Source organism: Amblyraja radiata, chromosome 10, assembly GCF_010909765.2.
Source record: "Amblyraja radiata isolate CabotCenter1 chromosome 10, sAmbRad1.1.pri, whole genome shotgun sequence".
In the NCBI taxonomy this organism is placed as follows: domain Eukaryota; kingdom Metazoa; phylum Chordata; class Chondrichthyes; order Rajiformes; family Rajidae; genus Amblyraja; species Amblyraja radiata.
The window spans coordinates 18,838,205-18,850,770 of NC_045965.1; the positions used below are offsets into that span (position 1 = coordinate 18,838,205).

Consider the following 12,566-nt stretch of genomic DNA (forward strand, 5'->3'; position numbering starts at 1 on the left):
CACTCCGACCAGGTAGGGACCCTGAAAGGTAGTTTCCCCCTTCCTCCCCCCCCCCATTAAAAAAAGTCTAGACCTCCAAACAAAACACTTAACTAACTAAAAAAAAAAAAGAAAAAGACGAAGAGACAGACAGCTGCTGGCTGGGCAGCCGTGCACAGGACCTTTAATAGCACAGAAACTGGCCCTATCAGCCCACCTTGTATATGCTGATTGTAATGCTTTTCCATTTGCCCACAAGGCCAATGTGCCTCTTATTGTCTCTTATTCAAGTACCAATCCAAATGTCAATTAACCATTATAAATGTATCTGCCTCCACCACCTGCTGTGGCAGAAATTATCCTGATGAATGGAGTTGTTTTTAAAGTTAATAAAGGTTGATCTGAGCCTTTTCATAGTCAGATCTATGATCTTGGGCCTTTCTTGCCCACACGGACCATGTCCCATCTACACTAGTTTCCACTTGCTGTGTTTGGCCCATATCCCTCTAAACCTATCCTATCCATATACCTGTCTAAATTTCTTGATGTTGTGTTAGTACCTGTGAACATGTTCTTTTCCTTTGACATGTTCAGGAATTGGTGCTGGATGGTCACAGCAAGAATGAGACCACCCTCCAGCCTGAGAAGATGGAAGCTTCTGAACCCACTGACACCCAACAGAATGCAAATGAAATTGAAGGTGTGTGAAATTAAGCGGCAATCACTGATTAATACACTGAAAAGTCGGCTGAAATTCCCAGGATCTATGATTGTCAATGGTGGCAAAAACAAGCAGAATCCATACAACATGTTGTCTAGTCAAATTCAGTACAAAGATGAATTGGAATTAAGTTAGAATAGAGGAATTAAATTGAACATTGTTGTTTATGTGACATCCATAAGTGATGAATGTAGATTATGGGAACTATCTCAATGGTGCAGATGAATCTGCGCAACTTGACCTTTAAGAGATCTGATTTATCAGATCTTGCACCTCATAGGTGTAGTCAGAAAATTGCTTACCTCATCAGCTGACAAATTGAATTTAACTTTCTAGCAGGTTCTGTGTTTAGCTAGAGTCTGATTACTGGAAGATAATACAAGTAATAAAAGCTTCTTCCAACTGCCAGTACAGAACCAGCTGGAAGTGACATATTAAGGGCCTGTCCCACTTACGCGACTTTCGCAGGCGACTGCTGGCACCCGTGAAAGGTTGCCAAAATTTCCAACATGTTGAAGATTCAGCGGCGACCAGAATGACGCTACGACTCTTTGGAGACCTCTCACGACCATAGGAGACCTCTCATGACCATACAGACGACCCCTGGCAACATGTCGCGGGTGACCTCTCATGACCATAGGAGACCTCTCACGATCATACAGCCTGTATGGTCGTGAGAGGTCTCCAAAGAGACGTAACATCTTTCTGGTCGCCGCTGAATTTTCAACATGTTGAAATTTTCGGCGACCTATCACAGTGTCAGCAGTTGCCTGTAAAGGTTGTGTAAGTGGGACAGGCCCTTAAATGTGTAGAAAGGTACATGCTCATTGTAGGTGTAATACTTCAGAAGACTGCTTCTGATGTGATATGCACAGCATAAATTGAAATGTCTTTGCTCTGTTGAAAGCTCTCCAGAAGGCCTTGGATGCAGAAGAAGCAATGGCTGAGTCAGACCAGGAAGATGTCGGGCAGGCTGAGCTGGAAATGAAAAAAGAGGAACTGCAGCTTGCATTAAGGAAAGAGAAAGAAACCGGGGTGAGTGATAAACTAACATGAATGTAGACAGCAAAGTAGTCTGAGACCTATGTACCCAGCTGTGGTGTGGGGTGCCATTTAAAGACTTCACCAGGTCACTTAGGTTCAGGATTTCTGATGTAACTATGATAGTGTAAGGGATTTCTTAACATTAAGGATGGAATGGAGATCAATACTGAGACAAGTTGAAGCTCTAAATGTTTGGTGCTATGGTGGGGTAAACTACGGTTAATATCTGATCAGGTGATTGACTTGGCCACTCAAGAAGTGACAATTTTTTAGCTTTGAAAAACTCCTTTGTTGCTGTAGCAGTATGTTTGGGATCATTGTCGCTGTAGAATGAACCGCCGGCCAATGCGTTTTGAGGCATTTGTTTGAACTTGAGCAGATAGGATGTGTCTATACACTTCAGAATTCATTATGCTACTACCATTAGCAGTTGTATCATCAATGAAGATAAGTGAGCCAGTACCTTCATCAGCCATACATGCCCAGGCCATAACACCCCCACCACTGTGTTTCACTGATAAGCTGGTATGCTTTGGATCTTGGGCAGTTTCTTCTCTCCTCCATACTTTGCTCTTGCCATCACTCTGATATACGTTAATCTTCGTCTCATCTGTCCACAAGACCCTTTTCCAGAACTGTGGTTGCTCTTTTAAGTACTTCTTAGCAAACTGTAACCTAACCTGGCCATCCTATTTTTCCGGCTAACCAGTGGTTTGCATCTTGCAGTGTAATCCTCTGTATTTCTGTTCATGAAGTCTTCTGTGGACAGTGGTCATTGACAAATCCACACCTAACTCCTGAAGAGTGTTTTTAATCTGTTGGACAGGTGTTTGGGGATTTGTCTTTATTATAGAGATAATGTTTCTGTCATCTGCTGTGGAGGTCTTCCTTGGCTTACCAGTCCCTTTGTGATTGATAAGCTCACCAGTTCTCTCTGTCTTCTTAATGATGTTCCAAACAGTTGAAATCAGACTGACTTTACCATCCCAGAATGGTGTCATTCCTTCGCAGACTTTGAAAGCTACAGCTCTTTTGGCTTCAAGTTGTAATTTTTTGATTTATCCTGGCTTTAAATTTGGTCCTTTTTTTTCCAAAATCCTATTGCCCATTAGCATTGATGTGAATAAATTTTCTACACGGGTTATGAAAATAAATCTTAATTGCATGTTTGACAACAAGATTCATTCATAAATGTTGGCAATTTGCCAATGATCATCTGTTATTGGGGAACATGGTTTTAGATTGAATACAATAAAAAATATTCCCTGAACCTTATTAACCATTTTAAATATGATGTCACCATTGCTTTGTTGAGTGACTGCTTTTTCCTATGTAATTGACTCAAACATCTAAACGTGGGTTATTTTATCTTTGCAGCTTGAGCTGACCACATTACAGTCTGCCTTCTCCAACCAGCAGCAAGAATTCAAATGTCAAGCAGTGGAGATTGAAGCACTTTCAAACAAGATTCATGACAAGGAACAACAAATTCAGGTTTGTTTTAATATAATCAATGATTGAATTGTTCTGGGGAAAGATAATATGTTAGAAAGTGCAGTCTACTTTTTCAGGTTGATATGCTTTGTGGATTACCGATTTTTGTGCTGAAGTGGGGAACGTTGTGAAATAACCATGGTTGTAGGAAGTGGGACCAAATATTTTTTTGTTTAATGACAGTTCAGTAGGTGAGACATTTTAGAGCTACACATGGTGTGACTTTTAAAGATTGCTAAAATAATTTGTATTATTGATGCCATGTTCTGTTCCTAATCAGATATATAAAATTCTATGTTTGGTGATGCTTTAGATTTGACAATTGAATTTTGACTTAACAATGATTTTCTTGATGATTTTTCTTACATCACAGGATCTGCAGATACAGTTGGTACAGCTAAGGGAGTCTCCAGAAGTGGAGAAGTGTACACAAGAGCTCCTAATATTGAGGGAGCAAGTGAAAACCATGGATTTATCTGGGCCGAGTAGTGCAGGGAAAAAACACCATCAGGTATGTATCTTAAATAACACCCTATTTTCATAAGTGTGCATAAGTAGAGAATCTATTGTTTGCACATTTAGCTCGTTAGTCTTAAATATGCTGAACTCCAGCAAATTAAACCTTGAGGCAGCAAAGAACATTTTCCTTGGTTTATTTAAATCAAGTTAACTTGAGTCAAAAATTTGGAGTTGGGGGTGAGAAGACTACATGGAACTAAATAACTGAAACTGAATCACAGCAAGTACATTAAAACCAAAATCTTAAGACACTGAATTTACCATTCTACAATAAGATGCTGATACGGCAACTTTCCCAAGACTGAATGTAGTGAAGCTGAAAAGTTTAGAGTAATGAAGAAAAATGAAAATGTGAATCAACTTTTGTCGTGTTTAAGAATGTTGCAATTTTTTAAGAGTTCAAAAAAATAAAATAAAATAGAGTTGAATTAATAAGTGATATATTTAAAGCCGTTGGGAGTTGATTGGTTATAGTTTAGTTTTTTTAATTCTCCCAATTTCTCTCTCAGTTAAGGCACAGTCTACTTGTAGTTATGCGTACTGTTTTATCATTTGTGTCTACTTATTATTCGCAGCAGATTCTCACATCTATACTTCTCACGGGGATTTCTAGTTAGTGATAGGGAATAGGCAAATATAACCCTTTCCGACCCACAAATTCAGACAAATTTGACTGATTGATTTGGGGCTGCAGTGCAAATGTATATGTCTCAAAATGAACATCAACATAAAGGGCCATTTCACTCTGCAATAATAAGAATACTTCTGAGATTCTTACAGTTTCTAATATCTATTGGCAGCTGATCTGTGCTCTTGAAGAGCAATTTTCGGAGCAGTCAAGATTAAGTGAAGCACTTCGAGCTGAAAGACAACTCTACAATAGCCTTGTTAAATTCCACAATCAACCTGACAGGTAAGAGACCAATGCCGATTTTGTGCAGATTGTCAGACTGTGTCAGTACATAAAATTACATTACACTTAATATCTAGCTAGAATTACTCACTAATTTTAGGCAAAGTATTTAATTGGACTCTATGACATTTCCAAAAGTACATTTTTTTTCCTGTATATTTCATCATAGAATATTAAAATGCGTAATTGTTAAATTAGGAAAGTCGTAAGTCATTGATTAGTAACACATACAACATCAAAAGAAAATTCCAGTTATACTTGATTACAGTGGTCTGGTCCAAAGTTGAATAATCCATTTATAAAAGAGAAATTATATAAATCTATTGGAACAAGATATTTGCTTGGAATAACTGGTACCATGGCCTGGATTTTTATTTGCACCACATCCAACATGAATATAGATGGTGATGCCGTGCCATAATGTTTGGGACAAAGACCCATCATTTATGGGTCTCCACAATCTCCACAATTTGAGATTTGTAATAGAAAAAATCACGTGGTTAAAGTGCACATTGTCAGATTTTATTAAAGGCCATTATTTAAAATATTTTGGATCCGCCATGTATAAAATTACAGCAGTGTTTATACATAGTCAAGAGCAAAGTATGGAGGAGAGAAGGAACTGCCCAAGATCCAAAGCATACCATCTGCTGTGAAACACGGTGGTGGGGGTGTTATGGCCTGGGTATGTATGGCTGCTGAAGGTGCTGGCTCACTTATCTTCATTGATGATACAACTGCCGATGGTAGTAGCATAATGAATTCTGAAGTGTATAGACACATCCTATCTGCTCAGGTTCAAACAAATGCCTCAAAATTCATTGGTTGGTGGTTCATTCTACAGCAAGACAATGATCCCAAGCATATTGCTAAAGCAACAAAGGAGTTTTTCAGTGCTAATGCTAAAGAGAAAACTGAAGGGGACTAGCCCCCAAAACAAGCATAAGCTAAAAATGGCTGCAATACAGGCTTGGCAGAGCATCACCATAGGAGACACCAGCAACTGGTGATGTCCATGAAACGCAGACTTCAAGCAGTATATGCAACAAAGCATATGGAACAAAATACTAAACATGACTACTTTCATTTACATGACATTGCTGTGTCGCAAACATTATGGTGCCCTGAAGTGAGAGGACTATGTATAAACACTGCTGTAATTTCTACATGGTGAAACCAAAATGTAATAAAATGGCCTTTATTAAAATCTGACAATGTGCATTTTAACTACATGTGATTTTTTTCTATTACAAATCTCAAATTGTGGAGTTCAGAGACAAATAAATAAATGATGAGTCTTTGTCCCAAACATTATGGAGGGCACTGTATGTGACGATTGAGAATAGTTTGTATACATGATATTAGCTGCGTTGTCACATACACCAGCAAATAATTTTATTAATCTTAACTGTGCATTGTACAAGTTGAAAGATACACCTTTGCATGACCAAAAATAACCACAACGATCTTTATTTAATACTTCTATTTGATGTCATTTTATTTTAGCACAAAAATGTATCTGGAGTTCAAAATGTTATTAACTTGATTTCCCAATCTAATAATGATTCATATTTTCATTAACTGCAAACGATCTCTCGACTGAGCCAGTTATCAAGGCGTGTCCTTTTTGTTTCATAATCTCCTCCATGTCCATCAGCTACAATTCAGTTTTGATTACTCCTAACTCAAAACTGTCTTTTCCGCCACTCCCTTCCTCAAGATCTGTTTCTGTGATCATTCTTAAGTCGAAAGGTAATTTCAGTTAAGGTACGTCGAGGTGAGTGGTTGGGGAAATGGAAGTGTTAGAATATGGTTACTCCAACAATGTCTTGTGGTTGCTGTGGGAGAGCACATGCATCTGTTGTCCTTTCAGCAGGTATTGTCTTCAGTAGTTTGATTTAGTTTCTTTTTGTCTCCAAATTCACATTTCTATATAGCGCCAGCAGAGAAACGACGCTGCAGACGGAGCTTTTGGCTGTGCAGGCACTCCGTGGACAACTGGAAGAGGCCCTCGGGACGACCCAGGAGCAGATCGTCAGGATGCAGGAGGAGTTCGAGATGCCTGCAGATTCTGGAGGTGGGAGAAGTCTGCAAGAGCATGAGGCCGGCTCTGCTGAGGTGTCTCGTGCCCACACCATATAGCGTGCAGTGGAAAGTGTGCTGGGGGTTACCCTGAAAACTTTGCTAACAGGAAATGCCTGCCTAATGGGGTTTTTTACTGTTTACTAACTAAATGTGTGCAATGTTAATCAACCTGGATTCATAAAATCACGATTGTACCATATGTTAATAGTTCTCCTTGTCTTATAAATATCATGACCCAGAATGTTTTACATGCAACCATGAGAGGATAAAAAAAATCATTCCATTTTAAGTTATTGCTTTTTCCCTGTTTATGTTGATCAAATAAAAACATCATCTCGATTTCTTTGCACATTTTCCATTTTGAATGCATGGACCAACCTTCCTATAGTATTGCCTTCAAACCTTATCATTCCTGTTTCATTTATCTTTTGGAGGATAAAGTCAAAAACCCATTTGCTGACCCACCTATTCTAAGTTTGTGAATGTATAGATCGATTAAGCAATTTTACAATTAAGTTATAATGACGTATACATATATTTAATATGTATATATTTAATAGCTTGATTGAAAATATTTGAAAATTGCACCCATAATAGTTTGGGTTGCAATTGTTCATGTAAAGTTTTATATATTTATAATGTTACTTTTTCTAAAAGTAGATCATTGTCACCTTTGTTTGTGTTGTGGAACATTCCATTTCTGCTAAATGAAGTAATGGTGGCCATAAACTTGTGTCCAAGATACTCCTCAGCCAAAAATGTGTATTGTTACAGCATCTTGCTGAACATTTTAGGAAGGTTTGGGCTTTATCCAGGGTTTTAATTTGAAAGTTTGCTATGTGAAAAGCACAGAACTCGCACTCTATACCCAATGTACCATAGGAGACTTGAGATTGGATAACAGAGTTTGAATATTTGGATTGCTAACATTAATAATAAAGTTGGCATCTTCAAGCTGTTGTTTCAGTAATCTGTGCTGGGCATGATTAAGTTATCAACTGATTTAAACTTTGTAACTAATATGAAATTGGAAAACATTCTCAGTTCTTTACCTGGTTGAGACACAAGGAACTGCAGATGCTGTCTTACAACAAAAAAAGTGCTGGAGTAACTTAAGGGCCTGTCCCACGAGCATGCGGCAAGCGCAACCAAATCGGAAGCGTGGAGGTCGAGTGATCCCCGTACAGGGCCGGTCCCACCAGCATGCGCCTGCATGCGGCGAGCGTGACCAAACCGGAAGCGGGGGCCGCGCGGAGGTCGAGTGAGTGACGTGAAGTCCGCGGGAAGTTTGTGCGTGACGTACGGCGTCAAGACGCTGCGTACTGCGTCGAGACGCCGAGCACACCCGTCGAGGCAGTGCGTACGGCGTCGAGGCGGCTGCAGGCCGTTGCCGCGCAGAATTTTTGAACACGGTCAGTTTTTCGGAGCTCTGCGCGATGTTGGGACCAGCTCCGCACAACTCCAGCGATCGAAGTGGGACCGGCCCCACGAGGCCGTACGGCTCAAGCGACCACGTTAGGTCGCGCTTGCCGCATGGAGTCGCATGCTCGTGGGCCAGGCCCTTTAGTCTGAAGAAGGATCCTGATACAAAACTTTATCTACCCATGTCCTCCAGATGCTGCCTGGCATTTTGTTTCGTACTGTACAACCATGAGTTAGAATAGAATAAACCTATTAGAAATTCTCTGTCAATGGTAACCAGATACCCGATCGGTATTGTTGGAAGCTGATAAGCAGCATATTGTTTGGCAGGTTTTTCATTACAAAGTTAGTAGTTGACTTCATATCTTATTTTACATATTATAATTTCCTCCTTCTGATGTGATTGTTTATTTTTGTCTTGCTTTCTGTAGCACTTACAAGAAAACAGTATAAACCTGTATTTACAGGGACATCATCTGTGCTGGGGAATGAAACCTTTTCAGTAATCTACAAGCAACTAATAACAATTAAGTTATTAGAACACATTGAAATGTCTCTATAAATATTGGCCAAGACATATATTTCAATTCAAATCATAATATTTTTGAAGGCATTGTCACCTATCAGGGTTTGGTGCCCCAAATCTGCACCTTCCAGACGAACCAGCATAGTCATGATTGAAGTGCAAGTGTTGAATGTTGGTGAGCTAAACAATGTCTTGAGGCATTCTTGCTAGCAAATGTCAAGATTGAGTGATTTAAGATCAATTTTGTATGGGGATCTTGTCCTAGTCCCTGTATTGGTCAAAAGAAGATGACCTTTACCATTCTTTATCTCCTGATTGTGTGTGCAGTTCAGTTCCTTCTAGTATTTAATTTCTCTTGTTTTCTCCCACTAGCGCAAGAAGAATCAAATAAGGGTGCTTAGTCATCCCGTGATCCATTACAAAAGTAACAATCCATTTTTGAATAAAGGGGTCTATTAATGTGGTAGGGATCATTTGCAATTTATTTGAATGTTAGGATCTCCAGGGTGAGTAAAGAACAGCAGTTCTATCCACACAGGTGGGTGGAGGTAAAGAGAGAAAAGGAGGTAACAAGTACCTCATTGGTCTTTCACAGATCAGCACTGAAACCAATTGTAACTCGCCTTAGCCACCACAAAGGAATGTTGGTATGAAAGTGAATATGCACTTTGAAATAAAGCAAAAAGGCAGATGCAAGAGACTGGATGCTGGTAAATGGAGCAAAATACAAATTGCTTGAAGAATTTAGCACATTAAGCAGCATTTGCGGAGGCAAAGAGGTGATCAATGTTTCAAATCTATGAGCTTTATCGGGGCTGAGAGTGTAGAGGGAAGATGGCCAGAATGTTGGGACAGATTGATAGATGAAAACATTAGAACAAAAAACACTTCTTGGATAGGCAAGGGGTAAGAAGGGCAGAGACAAGGGTTGTTAGTGGAACCAGATAAGGGAGGGCTGATGAGATGATGGGCCCAGGTATGGAAGGGATAGGAAAGGTAATCCAAGGGAGAAGAAACCCATGATGAGCAGATGAAATCTAGTTCCAAGCAATAAAGGAACCAGTCACTTTTGATTGAATCAGGCATGTTCTGCTTAGAGAGTCTGATGAAACCTAGAATGCAAAACACACAAAGAACATGCAACGAGTTTTCTTGATAATTGTTTTAAAAAGTAGATTTTAATTGAAGTGGAAATCCCTTTTGAACTTAAGGTAGCTACTTCTCAAAGCAAATATAACCTTGTTTAATTTTTGGGCCAAGATTTCCTACGTTAGCTCACACTAATAAAGTTTACACTCTTACAATGAAATTCATTTTTCTTGTGCTTTTGGGCAATGCCAAACAAGGGAAAAATGAAACGCTTAATACATAACTTCCATCCATAATTCAAAGATTCCAAATGTAGATAAACACAGAAAATGCTGGAAATACTCAGCAGGTCAGGCCACATCTGCGCGAAGGGAAACCAAAATAACATTTCAGGTCAAAGGCCCTTTGTTAGGATCATTGTCAGAGCTGTATATTACACACCGCTGGCTAGGATTTCCCCCACTATTACTACAATGGAACTATAGTGTTAATTTTGCAGACGATAATGTGGCTGGAGATGCAACATGAAGCAAACCAAGAGGCAAGGTTTAGAAATTGCTCACTTGGTTCTGATGAATGATCTTTGACCTGAAAATTTGGCTCTTCTCTTCCCACAGATGTGGCACTTTCTATGTTTTCAGATTTACAGCATTTAGTTTTTTTAATTTTCACCGGATGTACAGAGATGTTGGCTAAGCCTCTTTTTTGTGTAAAGATATTACATGGCACAATTGAAGTGGGTGGGCAGTCTACTTTCCTGGAATCATGCCAATTAGCTCAATGGTAGAAATTGCTTGATCCAAGTGAACAAACAAGTTTGTTCTCAATTCAATAAAATGACCTGAAAGCTCTGTGCAATTTGAGATGTAGCGGGCTGCACCCAATTATTTTCTTCCACCCACCCAAAGCTTATAAAAGAGTGGGACAGACGGCTGGATGCAGTGTTGATGAGAGCTTCACTTCACTCAACCCATTTATACCCTTGAGCTAAAGTACATATTCAATTTTCTGCACAAAAGGAAAGATATTGTTACTTCATAATGGATATCTTCTGATAGAAAGGATCATTTTATTGAACTGATATTCTATAATGTTTTAGTTAGGTTCTTATGTGGCTCCAGTTAAAAAAAAATGGAGGCAGGTAGAAATCCTGAATGAGAGTTCTGTATAATTGCGATGCAGCGCTGATCATTTGGATCAGCCTCTGCTTGGATTAATTTGTATTTAAGATTGAAACTTGGAGGAAGTTGCATCAGTACCCAGCATTCTACGCAATGCAAATTGGACATCTTGTTTTAAGATCTGGTTTAATTTTTGTTGATTGTTCTGAATGGTTGATTTCATTAATTTTTTACACGCTAACTCAGTTAAAAACTGAAAAAGCAGATAGGGTATGTAGTGGGAGAAACAGAGTTGTTTCATGGAAACCCTTTTTCAGTTCTTTTTAAACAACCATTTTAATATTTATTTTCTCCCTTGTACTTCTAAAATTAGATTAATCTCATAAAGAGTCTGGTATTGCTCCTTGAACGTGAAAAAAAATCAGTTTACCAAAGCTGCAAGCTGTAAATATTTATTCATGCATATGATTGATCACCTAATACATTTTCCTCCCAGATGCTGGTTGGCAGATTATTTCCAGTATTCTGTGCACATATCAGACACCCAAAGTCCTCATTTTATTTCTGTACTAATGTTGAGTCAATTGCCATGTTAGCATCATGAGCCAGCCGTATTGCTGTTAAAGAGTTGTGATTCTGTCTTCACTTTTACCTGCTCATACGCATGCCTTTTGATTAACCTGTGTGCAAAGCATGTGTCTGTTCATGGGCAGTTCATCTTGCTTGTTTAAGCTGAGATTCACATTGATGGGACTTTACTCTGATGGGCGTTACACATAATTAGATACTAAATCACAATTGTAGTGTCACAAGAATACCAGAGGGGTAAAAAAGGACATTGGTCCCAACTTCATGCATGCCCCCAGTTGTTTGTTGAACAAAAAACCTTTCCATCAAAACTTACCTGGGAGAAACATTTTTTTTCCCTTCCAAAATCCCGATTTAGCAACCCTAGCTGTATTTCACAGGTGACATACTCAACAGCACCAAAATTGCCGCCAATGTTACCATAATGGAATTCACGGCATTGGTTTCCCGACAAGGTTGCTGGAGTCATAAGAGGGCACGATTTAGAACCTGCTTGCTTAAAAGTAAATCCTTTTGTCTTGCTCACTTTAAAACAACCAGTTATATATTTCTTATCTCCTCTGTGCTCCTAAAATTAGATTAAACTAGTAAATAATCTGATGTTGATCCTTTAACTTGGGAAAGATCAGTTCACCAAAATTGCAAGCTGAAAATGTTTATGCATATGAATTATTTAATTTTTAATATCTTAATACACTTCTTCCTTCAAAGAACACTGTGATAAACTTAATATTTCTTTAAGTATGTTTAGGAGGGTTGGAAGGAGTCCAAATTGAGATGAGGTGCATGCTGCATGTTAGACTAAATAGCTTTTTCTCATTCTAGATTGCCTTCATCTGCCCTCATTACAACATTGGAAAAAGTATCAATTTCTTCTTATCCCACGTATTGCAGTTATTCCTCAAACAGAATCAATTACGTTGTATCACTTTTCCTTAATTGGAAAAAAGTGCGAAAGTCTTCAGTCCATCTCATTAATTGTACCTTCTGCTGCCAAGCCTAAGATGGTTGCCCTGGACAAAAGTTATTTTGAAAAATCAAATCAAATAAATAGTAATAAATGAC

At 38.8% G+C, this 12,566-nt stretch overlaps 1 protein-coding gene across 9 annotated transcripts in view; it reads left to right on the forward strand.

Annotated features, from left to right (window-relative positions):
- LOC116977628 (phosphodiesterase 4D interacting protein) overlaps positions 1–12,566 on the forward strand; it is a 375,033-nt gene that overhangs the window by 270,840 nt on the left and 91,627 nt on the right. For all 9 annotated transcript variants that reach the window (XM_033028241.1, XM_033028242.1, XM_033028235.1 and 6 more), the window contains 6 exons: positions 574–679; positions 1,608–1,735; positions 3,122–3,238; positions 3,612–3,749; positions 4,558–4,670; positions 6,608–6,747. In XM_033028241.1, the coding sequence (XP_032884132.1) occupies positions 574–679; positions 1,608–1,735; positions 3,122–3,238; positions 3,612–3,749; positions 4,558–4,670; positions 6,608–6,747 (742 nt within the window). The remainder of the gene's footprint in view (positions 1–573; positions 680–1,607; positions 1,736–3,121; positions 3,239–3,611; positions 3,750–4,557; positions 4,671–6,607; positions 6,748–12,566) is intronic.